General features: G+C 43.3%; 1 protein-coding gene across 1 annotated transcript in view; it reads right to left on the minus strand.

Annotated features, from left to right (window-relative positions):
* Positions 1-2,229: 2,229 nt before the first annotated feature.
* The window catches only part of LOC106812137 (ADP-ribosylation factor GTPase-activating protein 3-like), a 21,438-nt gene continuing 5,013 nt past the window's right edge, over positions 2,230-18,654 (minus strand). The window contains exons 2-13 of the mRNA XM_014815928.1: positions 17,080-17,271; positions 16,370-16,501; positions 15,946-16,090; positions 15,263-15,378; positions 14,694-14,860; positions 12,855-12,959; positions 12,037-12,150; positions 8,849-9,052; positions 4,921-5,053; positions 4,641-4,765; positions 3,802-3,931; positions 2,230-3,468 (exon numbers count right to left, since the gene is read on the minus strand). Coding sequence (XP_014671414.1) covers positions 3,454-3,468; positions 3,802-3,931; positions 4,641-4,765; positions 4,921-5,053; positions 8,849-9,052; positions 12,037-12,150; positions 12,855-12,959; positions 14,694-14,860; positions 15,263-15,378; positions 15,946-16,090; positions 16,370-16,501; positions 17,080-17,271 — 1,578 coding nt within the window. The 3' untranslated portion in view covers positions 2,230-3,453. The remainder of the gene's footprint in view (positions 3,469-3,801; positions 3,932-4,640; positions 4,766-4,920; positions 5,054-8,848; positions 9,053-12,036; positions 12,151-12,854; positions 12,960-14,693; positions 14,861-15,262; positions 15,379-15,945; positions 16,091-16,369; positions 16,502-17,079; positions 17,272-18,654) is intronic.

Here is an 18,654-nt window from a genome sequence, read left to right on the forward strand (position 1 = left end):
TAAGGTTCGTCCGTGTAGACGTAGCTGTATAGCCTCGTCTACACCACGGAACGTACTTTAACTTCGGTTTAAGCGTGTAACTATGTGAGTAGCCGTCTATGTAGCAGCCTGTCCACACGACAAGACACCGCGGTATAAGCGGTTGGTTACCGATTTATATAGCTGGTGCGTGCGTGTGTATGGTAAAACGTGCGTGCGTGTTGGATGCGTGCGTGATGCGTGTCTGCACGTACACGTGCCTGGCATGCGTCGACTGCGTACATGTGCGTGCATGTGTGGCGGTGCAGTGCGATGTGCAGTACACGGCGTCGAGTTCGTACATGTGCGTGGCGTGCGCGCGGTGTGACAGGCTACCACGATTCGTTCGTGCGCTGGCGTGCGTGGTGCACGTAGCACGTGCGTGCGTGCATGCATGGCCATGTGCCACGTACACGTGCCGTGCGTGCGTGGGCTATGCATGTAACACGTGGCGTGCATGAGTGTGTGCGTGCGTGTGAACGTACACGGCGCTGCATGCACGCGTTGCAGGGTACACGCTTCGTGGCGTGTGGTGCGTGTCTGGCATGCGTGTGCATCGTACACGTGCGTGCGTGGCTGTGCGTGTGTGTGCGCACGTACACATGCGTGCATTGTGTACGTACATCGTACTAGTGCTGGCGCCTATCGTGGAGGTTAAGCTAACTCGAGTTAAGCGTCTACACGGGCCTTAACTCGAGTTAGCTTAACCTGCGATCGACTTGGCAGAGGTAAGCTTTAACCTCGAGTTAAGGCCCCATGTAGACGCTTAACTCGAGTTAAGGTTCGTCGTGTAGACGTAGCTTATGTCTGTATTTCACTTTATGCGCGTGTGCAATCAATCAATCCCTTATTACATGAATTAATCAATCACCACATACATACAAATAATAACACATTGAAAAACAACAAGGTTTTATATTGATGAGCTTGCTTTTATTTCAAACCAACCCTTTTTATCCGTACACACATCCACATAATGTTAATACAATGCGTAATCTGACAAAGGAGATTCAAGACAATAAAGTTGTGACTTCTTCATCATATAAGAAAATCACTTTCTATACTGTAAAATAATGAGATTGAAATGAAGTTGAATCGCGCACTTGAGCTTCCCCATAACAACAAATTGCTCTCATCGATTATTTTTTAAAGAAATATATTGTCAAGAGATGCTAACACAGTTTTACTTCACCCTTGCAATGGAGAACTATATTCCTACGTTGGATAGTCCACCATATAACGTGTAATAGAGTTTATAATTTTAATCACTTAACCGACTCCGTGTGTATAAATGTAGCACAGGTGCAATACTTTAGCAACGGTTTGCAAACTTCACAATGTTTGCACAAGGTGGACCTCACAACATGAAATTCTTTGGATTCAAGCACTCATTGTCCAAATGCTGACTAGCAAATGAAGTAGGCCTAAGAGTGGTTATGCGTGTAATACTGGTTTCTTCTATCACAGTTGTCAACTTTATAGTCCATGCAATGAATTAATAGGTATTTATCTAGTGTTTAAATTTTGCTTATCATAACTAGCATTTGACATAATTACTAGATAAATTACAGGCACGGGCAATTTAGTCATTAATGACACTATAAATTGACCTGTTCATACATTACTCTTCCCCTCATGTGAAACATGTTCACATACAACACCGAAAAATCAATAAACCATTAGATTAGATTATGCAATTCACATGTGCATTAGATACATTAAAACGGTCACTTTACATCAGTAAATGATGGAAAACATAAGATTGGTGGTGCAACTACCACACCGACGGTTTTTACTATACAACTGAATGATACCACAACACGTCACTCCGACGTTTTAGTTTGGACGTTACGGCTATCCAGTGGGTGCTCTCATATGCATGCATGATTCCAAGTGAGCAAGATTAACCTGCAGTGTTGCTCATAGGGTCTATGTCTCCCAGGGTACTGCCAGAACGTACCCTGGTAAATATTTGATATGGTTAGGGTTAGGGTTAGGGTTAGGGTTAGGGTTAGGGTTAGGGTTAGGGATAGGGTTAGGGTTAGGGATAGGGTTAGGGTTAGGGATAGGGTTAGGGTTAGGGATAGGGTTAGGGTTAGGGTTAGGGTTAGGGTTAGGGATAGGGTTAGGGTTAGGGAGTAGGCATAGGTGACTCCCTAGACTCGTTAGTGGAGTAGGCGAGGTACGGTCCGGCATATTAGATAGTACTAGGGTATGTTCCGGTATACCGCACCGTACCCAGGGTACCCTCCGGCAGTACCCTGGGGGACATAGACCCTCTCAGCCAGTGTTGATTAGAATTTCGAAGCCCGTATTGCTTTCAGCAATTTATTAATGCTTCTTTAGAAAAAGTGGCAAAAAATTCAGTAATTCAGATATTTTTAATTAACTGTGGAAGCATTCTCCTATATTTGCACTACGCTAATCATTTGAATGCATGTATATTGAATTGCTGGTATTCACCTCTCTAATCATTAATTAGAGGATACATGTTTGGATATTACAGTTGCTTGCACATTATTTGGAGTATGTAATGAGTACGAGATATAAGATCATAATCACGACACCTCATGTGCGACTCTCAGGTGGACATTGCATGTTGATAAGACAACGATAAAACCCTAATATTACTACATATTGTATAATATCAGGGGTAGATAATGACAAAGGATTTGTCATTATCTACCCCTGATAATATACTACTCTTCTCTTTGTCAACTCTTTTTGATGTGATCATAACATGCATGTATATTGTGCCACTATTATGCACACCGCTTGTCAAAAACTAGACTAGGATTACATATATCTCTATATATATATGCACTGCATGTATTTGCTGTAGTATTCATGTAACTCCGAAACCCCCCTTCGGTTCTCGCCTAGTGAGCATTCTTTGTATCAACAGGAACAGGAAGTTCAGCCATAAAGAGATGATCAGCATTATGTAGCCAGCAGACTTATTCAATAAAAGTATTGTTATTAAATCCAGACTTATCGTCAATTCACTTAGCCTACAGCATCACAATTGCCAACCACAAATATATTTTCAGAGTAAATATAATAGAACTGACACTGTTTAGTGCATGGTCCTCGACCTTTCTTTTTCAGTACTTGTCTAACACCCAGTAGGCAGTACAATACAAACGTTGTTTATTGCACACAACACACAAACCTTTTTAAAACCATTGTAACAGATCTATACCAACCCTTTTGGTAAAAAGCAGGCACCACGATTTATTTTTCACAAAACATATTTCATCATCTCTGCACATTTTCTCATTTACCTTTGAGATATTCCCCCTGAAGCATTACTGGAAACTCACATTTCTATGTAGAAAGGAGTAAAATTGTGAAAGGCTACATTCTCCAACCACTGTCTGAGCAAATGCACTGACCCCGCACGGCGTATCCTTCTGGGTAGGTTTAACAAAATGTTTATGCTTTCCCATCCTGAAACAGAGTCAAATCATGGGCAAGGCTAGAAATCACTGCAATTCCACACAGCTCGTGGAGACGCTGTCAATGTGTTCGCGAAGTCAATGCAGATTTTACACACGTGAATTTAACGATACTTCGAAAAAATTGAATTACAACAAACAAAATCCTGAATACCTGAATACCCCCAACATACGCACCATACCCAGTGCTATACCATATTATATATAAATGGAGGGGGTGATGAACATGGACGATATACATCACCCCTCCCATTTCTACAACCGTGACGACGCATGCGACACCACACTGTACCGCCACGACCACGAGCGCGAGCGGTGTACCCACCTTGACGTCCTTGCCATAGTAGTAGTTGGTCGGGATGACGCTGCTCACGGCGCTCGCCATCTTTCCTGCGGCGCGCGACACTCCGCCCGTGAATCCCTCCTTCAGGCCATACAGGTCCGGCGCGTACGACCTAGACACAGAACGATAGTCGCATGCATTTCAAAGCGACTGCGTAATCAGCGACTGCGTAACCAGCGACTGCGTAATCAGCGACTGCAATGATAACAATTGCAAAACTAGCCATTTGTTCACTCCGGATCGCCATGTATAAGTCGCTCGACCATTAATCGTGATTGCCTGGATTAACCATTTGTTCACTCCGGATCGCCATATATAGGTCACTCGACCAGCGATAATGATTGGCTGGATTAACTACTTGTTCACTCTGGATGGCTCCACTGGATTCCACTGTACTCCGGATCACCACATGTAATGGCGCCTCAGTGATTGTGATTTTACTTTTGCTTTGGCGCAGCTTTTGCTCTTAAGGCTACTCAGATTAAATAATGTATATATATGGATGGATGAAAACAGCCAATCAAGGGTTGTTGTTACACCTGTCTGGCTTCCTATGCAGACAAACCACCACCAGAATGACAACAACAACAACTACAACAACAAAGAACCACCACCACCATTACCACAACAGCAGCAGCAGCACCACCACCACCAAAACCACAACAGCAGCAGCAGCACCACCACCACCAAAACCACAACAGCAGCAGCAGCAGCAGCAGCAGCACCACCACCAAAACCACAACAACAGCAGCAGCAGCAGCAAAAGCAGCAGCATCAATAGCAACAACGTATATGCTAGGGCCAGCTAGGCAATTCCTTACCTAATATATTCAACTTTCGTCTGCGCCCGAGACTCGCCCGATTTGTCGGAGAAAAAGTCCGCACTGGAGATGGAGGTGCAGTCATTGAAACGAGCCAAGTTCTCCTGGTGAGTGGACTGTTGTTGCTAAATCAGAAATAAAAAAATGCATTAACTTAACTTACAAAACCTGAGAACTTGTCATATAACCACAAATCATGTGTATAATACTAATAGAAGAGTCATACAATGCCGAGATCTCCCGATTGCAATTATCCAACGATTAGTTTTAGAAACGTTACCTGGGGCCTCTGTCGGTCGGAGTCTGAGAAAAGCATGTCAGAAGAGATGGCAGACGCATTCTCGAATTTCCTGAGCTTTGTTGTTGTATCTACAGGCTGGCTGGGAGTCGGCTTTTCGTCTGGCTGCATCGTTCTAATTAATCACAGATTCATTAACAACCTTGTCAGTGACAACAACAACAGATCTGATGAGGCAATTACCATTACCCAAATACTCGTTAAAATTGATAATTTGACTAACAATGATACATGATTTTCCTTTTATCTCCAATAACTGCAGATAAATAAGTTATAGGTACTATTAAATTTGAATACAAAAATGTTGAGTCCAACTTAGAATTACTAGCAGCTTTCCATATACTTTTTAGAAAAATCTACAAAATAATACAATAAGTCAATCCAGTCATTAAAACATTGATCAACACTTAGGCGACAATTAAAACAAGTGCCGCGGAGCGACAGCGCTCATCTCTCAGGGGCGGATCCAGGGCTGAACTAGACAGTATTTTTCCAGATTTTAAGGGCACATCCCCAAAAAGGCACACCACCCCACAGTGGCGCCGTCGGCCGCGGAAGCACATGGCGGGGGCCCACAGAGAAATTTTAAAATTTCAAGGGTCCCTGGGCACAAAAAATGAGCACCACTTGAGTACACATTTAGTCAAGCAGCAAATAGCTAAAAACCATATGGAATTTTATTTCTGCTTCATTTTGCTGCGCTTTGCATAATTCAAGCACTTCCCTTCTTTTTCAGATATCAAAGCTGTTTTGTTACCATGTAAAATTTTGATTTCCTTTCCTGTCAATGAATCAGAAGAAAAAGAAAACAAATAAAGATTATAGCCAAATTCCATCAAATTGTTTTCTGTATTTTTTAGCGCAAAATTTCGAAGGGCACTTTGAAATCTAGACCGTATTTACCAATACGGCAATACGGTCTGAATCCGCCCCTGCATCTAACGTCTACTGCGGTGACTCTGTGGTGGAGTGGTGGGATTCTAGTAAACCCTGTTAGTTCCAAATGTGTTCACATACACGCCGAAACAGTGGAAGGCACAGGGATGGTATCAGGAACCTTCTCAAAGGAAGTGTTCGTTGGATCGTTATGAAATTGCCACGAGATGGCGCGTACGTTTAAGTGTCTTAAGGTTAAAGATGGAAGCTCCCATCGTACGTAGTAGCAACAACTATTTGCAAGACAGAATAGGTAAGCACTCATCCATTTACCTACGCAAGCCTACAGGCTGAAATAGAGAGCTGCCACCTGTAACTAATTAACGCAGGCAAAAACTACACAGTAATATAACCACCACATGCACTGGCAGTGGCCCACTGGCAGTGGCATACGTTACATGTAACACACTGACAGTACAGAATGCTATAGAATTATACGATTTAAAGGAGCATAAACCTTCTCCAACCAAATTTAGCTTTGGAAATTTCACTGTGACTTGTAGCCTTCATACATCCAGGCATGTATAGAATCTACTAGCAAACCTGGCAGTCAAATTCTTTTCTAACAGACAGTAAACAAATCCATGTTTTAACCCTCCTCTGAGGGTCAAAAGGTTTTCCGACACTTACTCTTCGCATGTCAGCAGAAGTACATTTCATGGTCCTTTCAATAAAGCCATAAAAATGCTAGGTCACCGCTGAAACAAAAAAGTTTTTCAATCGCTCCGTCAGACCATGTCCTCAGAAAATGTCAAATCTGCCCTTGCCATTGACCTTTGACCTTGTGACTCCAATTTCGGCACATGTGAATGGCTTTTCCTACCATGTGCTGATACACGACTATCCACGAGCCTAGGTCGAGCCGTTTAAGCCAGTCACACTGGGGCCTGGAACTGTCACGGATTAGCGCGGATGGGGCAGGAATCTCCCCGGACCGTAAAATTTTATAATCCGTGGCGATCCGCGGTGAAAAAGCATCATCGGGCCGGATCGGGCCGGACCAGCACGGCAGCGCACGGATCATCCTGGATTGAGACCGGATGAAGCCGGCCCCAGCACGGAGTCACTACGGACCGCCCCGGACCGCCCCGGACTGCCTCGGACCGCCCCGGACGCCCCGGACTGCCTCGGACCGCCACGGACCTGATCCGGCCTGGTCTGGCCCCGTCCTGGCCCATCCGTGCTCCCATCCGTGTTGGGTCCGGCCTGATCCGTAGTGATCCGTGGCGACAAAACGACACGGATGGCCACGGATGGGCCCGGTTCAACACGGTGTGGGCCCGGTTCACAGCGGTGCCACTACGGACTGTCCCGACCTACCACGGACGCGCCACGGACCATCCAGGACCACCCCGGATGGGGAAAACTTCCCGGACCGTCCCGGATCACCCCGGAAATTTTAAACAGTTTAAACTTCCGGGGCGATATCCCGGAATGCGCAGGACCATCAAGGACCACCCGGACCGGGCCGCGACCGCCAGGACCAACAAGGATCTCTCCTGGATTCAGTCCGGCAGCGTCCGGCCCGGTCCGGGGAGCTTGGTGCGACTTTAGCTTTAGATTTGTGCCGCAATTCTGCATTTCCTCCCTATACCTTAAGTTAAAGGCATAATAGGGCCATCGATTATGCAATTTTAACGAATGCTAGAGTAACTGGCACCTTGTGTAGTTATAAGTACATTACCTTATAGCCAAACGCGTATTAGTGTTTGTCCAATATCACTGCTGGTTACTAAGAAATGTCTAATTGAATCCGCAGTCCACGAAATATCATTGACTGACTTGTTTACAGTTTCGAAACCGCATACTTCGAACGGTGTACGGTACAGATTTAGAATCCACCGACATTTTTCGCACGCATGCAAAAACGCGAACGCACGCATGCATTTGTCGCTCGGCCGTACGCAATGCATAGCGATAGTACAGTACCGTAACTGTATACGTAACAGTAGCTCTGATTGTAATGAACGTGGAATCCACGTACGAATCACGGACCCTTGTGATAATGAAGTAGGCTGTGTTGGGGGCCAACACTATGGAGGATCGCGGACTAACCACGGCCACAGAGACTAAACATGGAAAGCAGACGGCAATCCGCGTATTTACGTATATTGGTCAAACGAATACACCTGTGTCTGAAATTGAAGACATGTGGGTACCCGTTCATTAGCACCGAAGGTTATTTACTTGTGCCTCAATACCGAGAATACACCCAGAGATACATTCTACTAGCATCATTAGTCGTATATAAGCATCCCGGGACAAACAATTCTCTGCTAAAACACCCGTAGCAACATGTGACGTTGCCTAACCGAGATTCGAGGCTATTTTGCTTGGCAACCATTTAGCGTTGGCGCCAGATTAGCAGATTTACGGATTTCCAATTAGACATTTCTTAGTAATTAGCAGTCGATATTGGACAAACTAATACGCGTTTGACTATAAGTAATGTACTTATTAACTACAGAAGGTGCCAGTTACTGTAGCATTCGTCAACTTTGTATAATCAATGGCCTATATGCCTTTAAGGAGGGAATGTTCCCCTGTCTTTACACCTCTTGACCTTTGACCTTTGACCCCCAGCTTCGACATCCCAACTCGTTTTCGGATTACCCCCCCACGTCCCGAATATCGTGACCGTACGTCAAGCGGTTAAGATTTGTGCCCAACTGTTGACGGACGGACGGACGGACGCACGGAAGCACGGACGGACGATCATGCGATTCTACAAGCTGCATCTGACTATGTCAAATGAGCTAAAAAAAAGAATGGGAAAGATCAATAAAATATTTTGAGTCGGCCCCTTTTTGGCGGGTCGGTCGGGCGAGGGCAAACAAACAATATTTTTATCATGGCCTTAAACACACGTAAAACTGTGTGCATATACTAGAATGTACATGCAAATATATGTGTTAAAAACCGAATTTATCGTTTTAACGTTGAATGGACCATATAAGCAAGCCTTTATATATACCTCCTTTCCTCGGGCATATCTGTTGAAGGGATGTCCTCTTGCTTCTTATCTGGCTGGCTCGACCTCCAGAATCCCATCCAGCCCCGCCCGCTGGCGACGGGTTGGCTCACTTGTTGGGTCTTCTCCTCCCACTCTTCCCCATGCCCTACATCTGTCTCCATCTTTACACCATAGTCAGCATCCCGCTCTTGTTGTGAGACATACCTGAGAGAAAAAGAATATATATCTCTTACATAAAGTGCAAGTCTGTTTTTCGGTCTCTGTCTGTCTGTCTATCTTCTCCCCCCCCCGTAAGAGGTCACCCCTCAACACCATATATATTCTTAATCAGCATGTTGCCACGACCATTTTAGGCACACACAAAAATCAAAACAAAACACAAAATAAAGAAATGTCAAATTACAATTAAACTTATTTATTATTTTAATAAATGTCCGCGCGGTGGCGCTATATACCCTCCTACTGCATCGAGTGCGAATTTTCGCGGTGTTGTTCGCATTTTTACCGGTATTTTTGTAGCTGTATTGTCGAATTACAGCGACAATAAACTAATTATTAGCTTCGAAAGAGACACGAAAGCGTCGTAGACGACTACCATATCTTACTATAATTTGGCGAATGTTGTATGTATGTATGTTAATGAAAGGCTCCGTCAGTTTTGATCCAAATAGCGCCAAATTCACAGAAGAGATCGATGAATACACGGGACGGGTTCTAAACTTTACTCGGTTGAAAACGATAAAAAGGGCTTAAAAAGACAAAAAAAATGGTAAAGATTTGCCTGAAAATAGGGGGCGCTATATCTTTGCCTTGCTAATATTTCGCCGTCTGTGAACGTTGTGCTGTAATATTTCGCCGTCTGTCAACGTTGTGCTGCATGCACAGACATTTTTGTAAGCCCAATAATGTAAGCAAAAATAAGCATATAATAATGAAGTTAAATGTCAATGTCAAGGTCAATCTCTTCTCTTATCTCTCTGGGTATTGAACAGTCGGTACCACATGCATCACAGTCACTAAGCCCGCGCTTAGCGCGGGTTCCAGCTAGTAGGTATAAATGCTGAACTTGCTGCTTATTTTCGTATTTTCGAGTGTTTCTTATGCATCCCCTACAATAAATCGCCGGATCTATCTGTCTGTCTGTCTTCTCGAGACCAGTAAAAGGTGACCCGTGAGGTATATTCTCAATCAGCATGACGCGACGACCATTTTAGGCCAAAAACAATTTGCACAAAAAGGCCAAAATAAGGGGAAAAAACAAACAACAGATTTCCCCCCAAAAAATACTAGCACAGCAGAAAAGTTAACAGCAATCCTAGCACTCGACTATACACTGCAGCAGAAAAGTCAAGACAAATCCTAGCGCAGCAGAAAAGTAAACAGCAATCCTAGCGCTCAACTATAGTCAGGCTCAAAATCAGGCAATCACATGAAATGTTGAAACGGAAGCAATCGTCTTTTGGCAGTTCAACTGCAAGGGCAAAGAAACTGGCCCATCAAACAGCACGCTCTGCAGAGAATGCCAAACAGCGCGAACTCTGCCAAACAAGTGATGCCGCAACCCACCAGAGGTCACGTGCACAGCAGAGTGCAGAACGGCGAGAACTCCGTCAAAGAAGTGATGCCACAACCCACCAGAGGTCACGTGCAGAGGCAAGGAAGGCCAGGCAACATACTGACGACAACATTTCATGGCTCAACGCAGCGTTCTCCTACGACCTCAACAAAGACTACACCTCCAACCCAAAGGTCTCCATTGGCAGGATGGACAACATCTGCAGACACTGCTCTGCCAAGAAGTGGCCAGGGGAAGCTCCAGGCATGTGCTGCACAGAAGGCAAAGTAAAGCTGGAGGCCCTCCAAATGCCACCACAGATCCTCAGGCAGCTGCTCTCACAAGACAGCCCACGTGCCAAGCACTTCAGGGACAACATCTGGAAGTACAATGCGGCACTCCTTGGTTCTCTGAAGATGGAACACCAAGAATGTTGTGTACCAAGAAGTGCTGCAGAACTGAACACAAGTGAAATTCTTGGGACAGATTTATAAAATCAGAATAAGGTCAATACAGCCGTCATGGCAGACTAAATTCTAGCTCTTTTCTCCTTTATCCCGGGCATCGTCAGGTAGCCCAGCTAGTAATGTATAGATACAAGAATGTAACCCAACAAGAGTAGGGTTACAACACGAGCCTATTCTTTTCTTTGGAGGAGCCCCTGAGTGATTCACTCAGGGCGGTTTTATGGTGCGTTTTTCGAGACTAGAACTTCCAAACTGGGTTTATTCTAAACACAAACCTTTCTCCACTATCCTGGGACTTACTATGTATCACAATACTCTGTATTAAACTAATATAACCTGTTACAAAATTTCGAAGTGACGAGCGGCGATATTTCGAATGCCATTTCTGTTGACCTGTGACGCGCCAATGCGTATAGCGTTCGGCTAACTTCGGCTCCAAGATCAAATGCATCATGGGATGCCTGTTGTCAGTCATGACGTCACCAGAGCCAGCATGTCAGGCAACACAGGAGCCGAAGTTAGCCGAATGCTATGCGCATTGGGAATGCGTACGTCACAGGTCAACAGAAATGGCGCTCAAAAGTCTCGAAAAACGCACCATAAAACTGCCCCGAGTGAATCACTCAGCGGCTCCTCCAAAGAAAAGAATAGGCTCGCGTTGTAACCCTACTCTTGTTGGGTTACATTATTGTATCTAATATAATGTATATCATATATTTACACATATACGTATCACGGGAAAATTGCTTTTTTTCACGGGAGCTCTTTTTCAAGTCTGTGGAAAAATAGCTCTTGTCAAAGAATTTACGGGAGCTATTTTGAGCCTCACGGGAGCGATTTCGGAGGTTTGAAGATCGAATCGCTCATCGCTCCCGTGTATTTTTTACCCCGATACGTATATATATATATTATATACATTACTACCCTTAGTCTACTCACAACTTTTTACTCATAACTCCATAAACATGAACCAAAAATGGCACATTACATGCTCTGTACCGATTACAATGCAGTATTTTATAGAACCACATAAGAAACAAACTAATAAATAAATAAAAATATATATAAACAAATATATACTAGCATAGTTATGCTATGCATGCATTGTAATTTCTGCCACTTTATTGACATTTATGTCCTCATTCTCTAGGAAGTTTGATATATACCAGCCTTCTGAAGATCTGGGTGGATGGGAATCACTCCTGGCATCTGATGATCGATTGCGAGCCTTGAACGGCGCCTCCTGATCTATCACTTGATAGTCTAGAGTGTGGCTCACTCTGGTGGCAAAGAATGGCATGTGTCGATTTTAAATATTATGAAAGTATAAATTTCCATAAATTTCATACTATCATACCAATTTTTTATATGTACTAACAGATCAATTTCTCATTGATCATCACAGAAGGCTTACAAGTAGGCCTAAATTTAATTTGTTCACCTTGCAACACAATGAATTAGATATATAATTACACTGAGCACACATGCATAAAATCCTGATACTCATATTAACCATAGCGAGAAATATAGCACCAGACAAATATAATTCCTTATCATCTTTATCAAAATATTTTAAAGGGCCACTTCAAATAAGCTAGTGACTCACAGCCAATCACTGGTCAGACATTCATACATGCAATGTGCATACTTATACATCAGGGTTTCTTCTGAGGGAAAATAGACAAAGGAGCTAGGTAATGGCCAGTTTGGGGGGAAAAACGTGCATGATGGATTCAAATACAGGATGTATTGATATACTTATAGGTATATAGATACAGGATATACTTATCAGTGAATACAGGAACATTTTCACAACGGAGATGTCAAATTTGACAACGGCGGTGTGCCACTGTGCCTCCTATGTATAAGAAACCCTGTACATGTTTACTATTCTAATAGGCAGACAGTAACATGGATAGAACACAGTTCGCTGGCACACACAGTAATGCATCAAAACACATTTTAAATCACAAGAGGTACCTACTCGTGCCCACCCAGTCGAGTCCCAATCACTGATGCATGTGGCTCCCTCCCTAGCGTATCACTGTCCTGGATATTCGACTCTTGGTAAGCCAACTTTCTGGCAGTCCTGCAATAAAATCATCATTCTAGAATGATCTCAATCGCATGTAAAACGTCTGTTACTGCTGCCTACATGATTTGGTAATCAATGCATATATGCATAATTGTCAAGGAATGTTTTGGAATTAGCAGCTACAGTCAACCACCGCATGGCTCACATTTCTATATGGAAATTCACTCATATAGAATATGCAAAATATGACAACTAAATTCGTGATGTAGAAAATAAAATCACTCTTGTAGAGAATTTCAAAAGAAAAAGTGACCTCAAGCTCACTACACAGGTGATTTTCAATCACACAACACCATCCAAATCGATGCTCACATGACCGAAAAATGCCAGTGATCACCAAGCTTTAAATACCATTGTATAACACACATATATACATGTATGGGGGAGAGCACACTTGTTTATATATATTCATGCTTGTACGGCATATGTACGGCACCTCCTTAAAATTACACCTACACATACTACCTGGTTTTTAGCCTACCCTCTCTTAATGACTTACCATATCCCTCCAAGTAATTAGTTAACTAGTTGATATTTTGAATTCAAGTCTCGTCTATTTATTACTATATTATATCAGAAAACATTCAAATTTACATCTTTAACAAGTGCCGCAGAGCGACAGCGCTCAACTGACGTGTACTGTAGCCGGGTATTCTTCTGATAAACTCACTGGCAACCGAATCAAGTGCGCCCTCCCGCCACCGCGTTCGCGCTCAGAGCATATATCTAGGATACTACTAATACAGATCTAAAATCTATGATAGGCTTTGCTTTACCGGTAGTACAGTAATAAAGATACACCTGTGTAACTTTAATGACTTCACTATATTAACATGTTATCATGGATATGCGTCGAGCGCGAGCGTAGTGGTGGTGGTGGGAGGAGGGTGGGGGAAGGGGAAGGGGAGGGGGCGGGTGAAGAGGGCTCTAATAACAAAAGCAGTCTAGTCCTTTGTTAACAGTCAACAAGTCCTTTGTTAACAGTCAACAAATCCGTGTTTGCCCCTCCTCTTGAGGGTCAAAAGGTTATCAGACACTTACTCTTCGCACGTCAGCGGAAAGCACATTTTATGGTCCTTTCAATAAAGTGATAAAAATGGTAGGTCAGCACTGAAAAAAAATAGTTTTGCCCTCGGTCCGTTAGACCATGTCCTCAGAAAATGTCTGATATCTGACCTTTCCTCCACTGCCCTTTGACCTCCAATTTCGCGCTGGTGATTGGTTTCCTCCCCATCACACTATACATCAAATATTAAGAGCTTAGGTAAAGCCGTTGAGATTTGTGCTGCAATTCCGTATTTCCTCCTGTACCTTAAGTTTCCCCTCCATTGACACACCTTGACCTTTGACCCTTGACCCCCAAATTCGACATCCCGCGTCCTTATCGTGACCCCCCTCCCCCACGTCCCAAATATCAAGACCGTACGTTGAGCGGTTAAGATTTGTGCCCAACTGTTGACGGACGCACGGACGCACGGACAATCATGCGATTCTACACGCTGCATCTGACTTCTGACACATCGTCAGCTGAGCTAAAACGTTTGTTTTCATATATACCTGTCCTAGTATTACTTCTATTTACTTCTGTATGAAGTCAGTTCTAATTAAATAGTATAAAACAAGAGGAAAGTTTAATGGTGTTCATACCAGGGTATTACAGAATTTGGCATTACAGCAGCTTTTCAAGAATGCGTCTCTTTTCGTAACTTGGGGGATGATTGTGCTTACATTTCGTTTGCCGCCTCCTCCTCGCTTTTGATCTTCTGCTGTTCGGCGATTGAGAGTTCCGGCGGGGATATTGGTCGCTGATCCTGTGCTTGCTGTGCCTGTTTCTCGATTTCCTTGAAGTCTGTTTTTACTCTCTGGGCGCCGAGGCCTCCCTTTTTAGCACATAGCTACAAAAAACAGGGTAAAGCATATTTGTAAATAAATCAATAAAAAAGCAGTGTTAGTGTAATAAAATCCCTCTTGATTACTAAACATTATAGTAAGGGTTACAGTAAGTATATATACATATGAAGAGATTGCAATGCTTTAACTATACATATTATCTTACTGATTTTATCTGAACTGCCAACACATATTTAACATATTTACAAGAGTAGATAATAACACTTGTGTTATTATCTACTCTTGATATTTATCATGCATCGAATAAACAGTTGTCTGAACGATTTAGCTGACGGCACCAAGCATTAACACCAAGCTATAGATAGTCTGATTCCACAGTTAATTCATACAGATACAGATACATTTCCACAGATACAGTAGGTATGCATCTTTTAAGCTGTTCTCACCCCTTTCTTAGAGGCAGCAGGTTTTCTGGTTGCAAGTGAAGATTTGACCTGTGCAACTGGCACTGGACCTTGCTTGGTTGTTTCAGGCTGTGCCTTATCTGTCAGTCCTGCCTTTCCTTGACCCACGAATTAAAAACCATTAAGAGATAGCAATGACTACGTTTATTACTACCATATTACTCCAACAAATTATGTTAAACAGTTTAAACTGGACTAGACGTAACTTGTTCGGTGATATTCAGATATGTCATACACCTGCCCCTGTGCTGCAAGCCCCACATACAAAGGAATCAGCGAAAACATGTAGCAATGCAGAGCGAACGCCACCCTGGCAACAGCTGCCGTGATTGCGCAATTAAATGCAAATTCACTGCGCAATTTATTGCTCTCAACATACTTTTCTCAACTGCTGTAATTCCTGCTGGTAGCTATTAGCAGGTAGCTATATGCTGGTAGCTATGCAGTATACATATATGGCAAGCATTCGCATTGGTGAAACAGAGACACGATAAAAATTTGAACCACGCCACGCGTTCGTTTAACGATCAAACAATTTTACGGTGTTGTGCACAAAGCAATGGTTCGCAAATACACTTAAGCGCATGGCCAATTCGCATTTCAGATGCATTTGAACAAATAGGCACATCGCGGACACAATCCTTTACCAGTAGTGTGCTACTCACCCTGTTGAGCAGTTATGGGAGATGGTCGGCTCAATGCTTGGCTCGGATTACTTGGTGTTATTGACACTGAACTAATTACTTCACTAAAGAAATCTCCTTCCTTCTTGTGTGAGGTCATAAGATCAGAACGTGTGTCGATGAAAAGCTGGAAGTTCAGAGGCAGAACAACGCAATAGCACACATGCCTGCTCAGCAACAATGATTTCGTGATCGCAGAGTCCTTGATCGAATATTATCCATCATTTTTATCAATACTATTCATCTGAAGCGACAGTAACACATCAAGTTCTTGTAAAAATTTACATATGCAGTCAAGTTTTAAATAAGGTCCTGGTGCATTCCTGTTTTATAACTGTCAAATTATTAACATAAAACTTTCCTCTTAAGGGTATGCACAAATAGTAGAATCCTGCCGGCTACTTACCTTTGTTCCGTGCATGCGCATGGCCTGGGTGGCAAGGTGATGGATTTTCTCCTTGTACAGTCTAGCAGCATGGCTATTGTACTTGGTATTCCCATCTGGCGACGTGCAGCCATGTTGAGCGAAAAATGCCTCCTATGAAAAAAACACACTCTATATAATTCATTTGTGGTGCTAAACTGTAAAAACGTATAAACTGTAACCATGACCAATTTACAGTAATTTAGCTACATGATGGTTATTTAAATTTTGCAAGAGGCCTTTATCTTCGGCTATGTTCACTATTATCTGTTATTATCATGGGTAAAATGTGGACACCAGGAACTTTCTTCAATTTGCAGGACTTTCCAGGACCAAACATTATGATTGCATATTCTCGCGGACTTTTGTGGACCACAGCCCGACCTCCATAACATTTGAAATTGAAAGACTTTGCAAGTTATTCAGGACCCATATAAACCCTGGTTAAACACATCAAAATCGATTACACTTTTCTCTAATAGGGCCTTTACACTTTTCTTTCTAGGGTCACCCACTGTAAAGGATAACACTGCACATGCAACACTGTTCCCACCTAGATACCAAGATACAATAATGTAACACAACAAGAGTAGGTGTCAACAACCCAACTAATGTAAGCCTACTCTTGTTGGGTTACATTACTATATCTTGGTATCTAGGTGGGAACAGTGAAATATCTACCAAACACCTACAGCATTAGCATTCCCCCCCAGCTGCATCGCTCGCAGCTGAAGCCATGTCCAATTCGTGTCCAGCTGTATGGACTTCACGAAGGAGAGGTGGACGCCGAGTGACCGGTGGACGGCCGAGCAGTCAATGCAGATGAACACTCCGAACGTCACAGAAGCCCACGTCGGGTTCTTGGACGAGCAGTCGGCGCAGCACTGGAATATCGAGAGATGGGTGTTAAAGATTGCGATGAGATCCATGCACGGCTGTAGCCTCTGGGATGGGGGGGGCAAGGGGGGCAGCTGCCCTCCTAGATGTTGGAGCAAAATTAAAAAATAAGCTTAGCTAATAATCGTAAATAACCCTAGAACGAGATTTTTTGGTCACTTAAGTGATAATTATCCGTGAAAGCCTCGTCTCAGACCCACCCCTACCACACCATGGACGTCGATAAAGAGCTGCGCCCGTCGCTCATCATTACACAGTTGAGTCATGAAATTTTGCCCCCCTAGGAATTTGCTCAGCCTATGGCCTTGCCATGCATCAACTTCTACAGCCCAATCCTAGATTTCTAGTTTAGCACCCCGAATTAGTTTAGCACATATGCGAACTATATATACCTGGATCCCAAACTAGGATTGAGCACTTTCTACTACTAGTACTACTACTAGAATAGCAAAGGAATATTTTTATGCCCACTACGTCAGGGCTGCCAACTCTCACGCATTGACCGTGAGACTCACGCATTTTGACCATATCTCACGCTCTCACGCTGATCTTACAATATCTCACGCACAGCCATAAAAATGCTGAGATATCTCACGCATGAATATCTCTTCATCAATAAAACGCTGAAATATCTCACGCACAGCAAAAAAAATCTTACAATATCTGAAAACAGTCACTTTAGTATGCACGAAATTGCACAAATTGAAGTTATAAAATGCAAAAGCTCCCTACCGTGGGAGGGGGAAACCCCCTTCCCCCCACCCTCGGTCGCTTCGCTCCCTCGCATCTCACTCTCGCCTATCACCCAATGTTGGCAGCCCTGCCACTACGTACACACATTTACACACTCACCAATGCCAGCTATAATACAGTGCAATTGTTACCTAATGATGCTCATGACATATATGTTCATTCCTAGATATGATAACATAACCCACCACTTTCTAGCTTCAAGAAACCACACTTATTTCAACATTCACATTGTACATACATTGCATGGTGTAAAAGTTTTATGTGAAGTCTTTACTGTCTATACAATCAATAAATCATCTCATGATACAAATCCGATTTCAAGTACGTCACGTATGAGTGTGCATATATGATTACACACGAAGAAGGTCCAAAGCGAACCTGACAATTAATTACTAGTTATTTGCGGTATGAACGATAAGAAATACACAGTGGCTATATGCCCGGCAGCCGGCGTATATCTGACGGCTGCCGGGCACGGTCTTCGATTTCCTAAATGCCCGGCAGTTTTTAATTTTTAGCGTTATCTCAAGTAAACAAGGGTTAGGGTTAGAGTTAGGATTAGGGTTAGGTTTAGGGCTAGAGTTTAGGGCTAGAGTTAGGGTTTTTGTTAGGTTTAG

Source organism: Priapulus caudatus, unplaced genomic scaffold (genome assembly GCF_000485595.1).
Source record: "Priapulus caudatus unplaced genomic scaffold, Priapulus_caudatus-5.0.1 Scaffold612, whole genome shotgun sequence".
Taxonomy (NCBI): domain Eukaryota; kingdom Metazoa; phylum Priapulida; class Priapulimorpha; order Priapulimorphida; family Priapulidae; genus Priapulus; species Priapulus caudatus.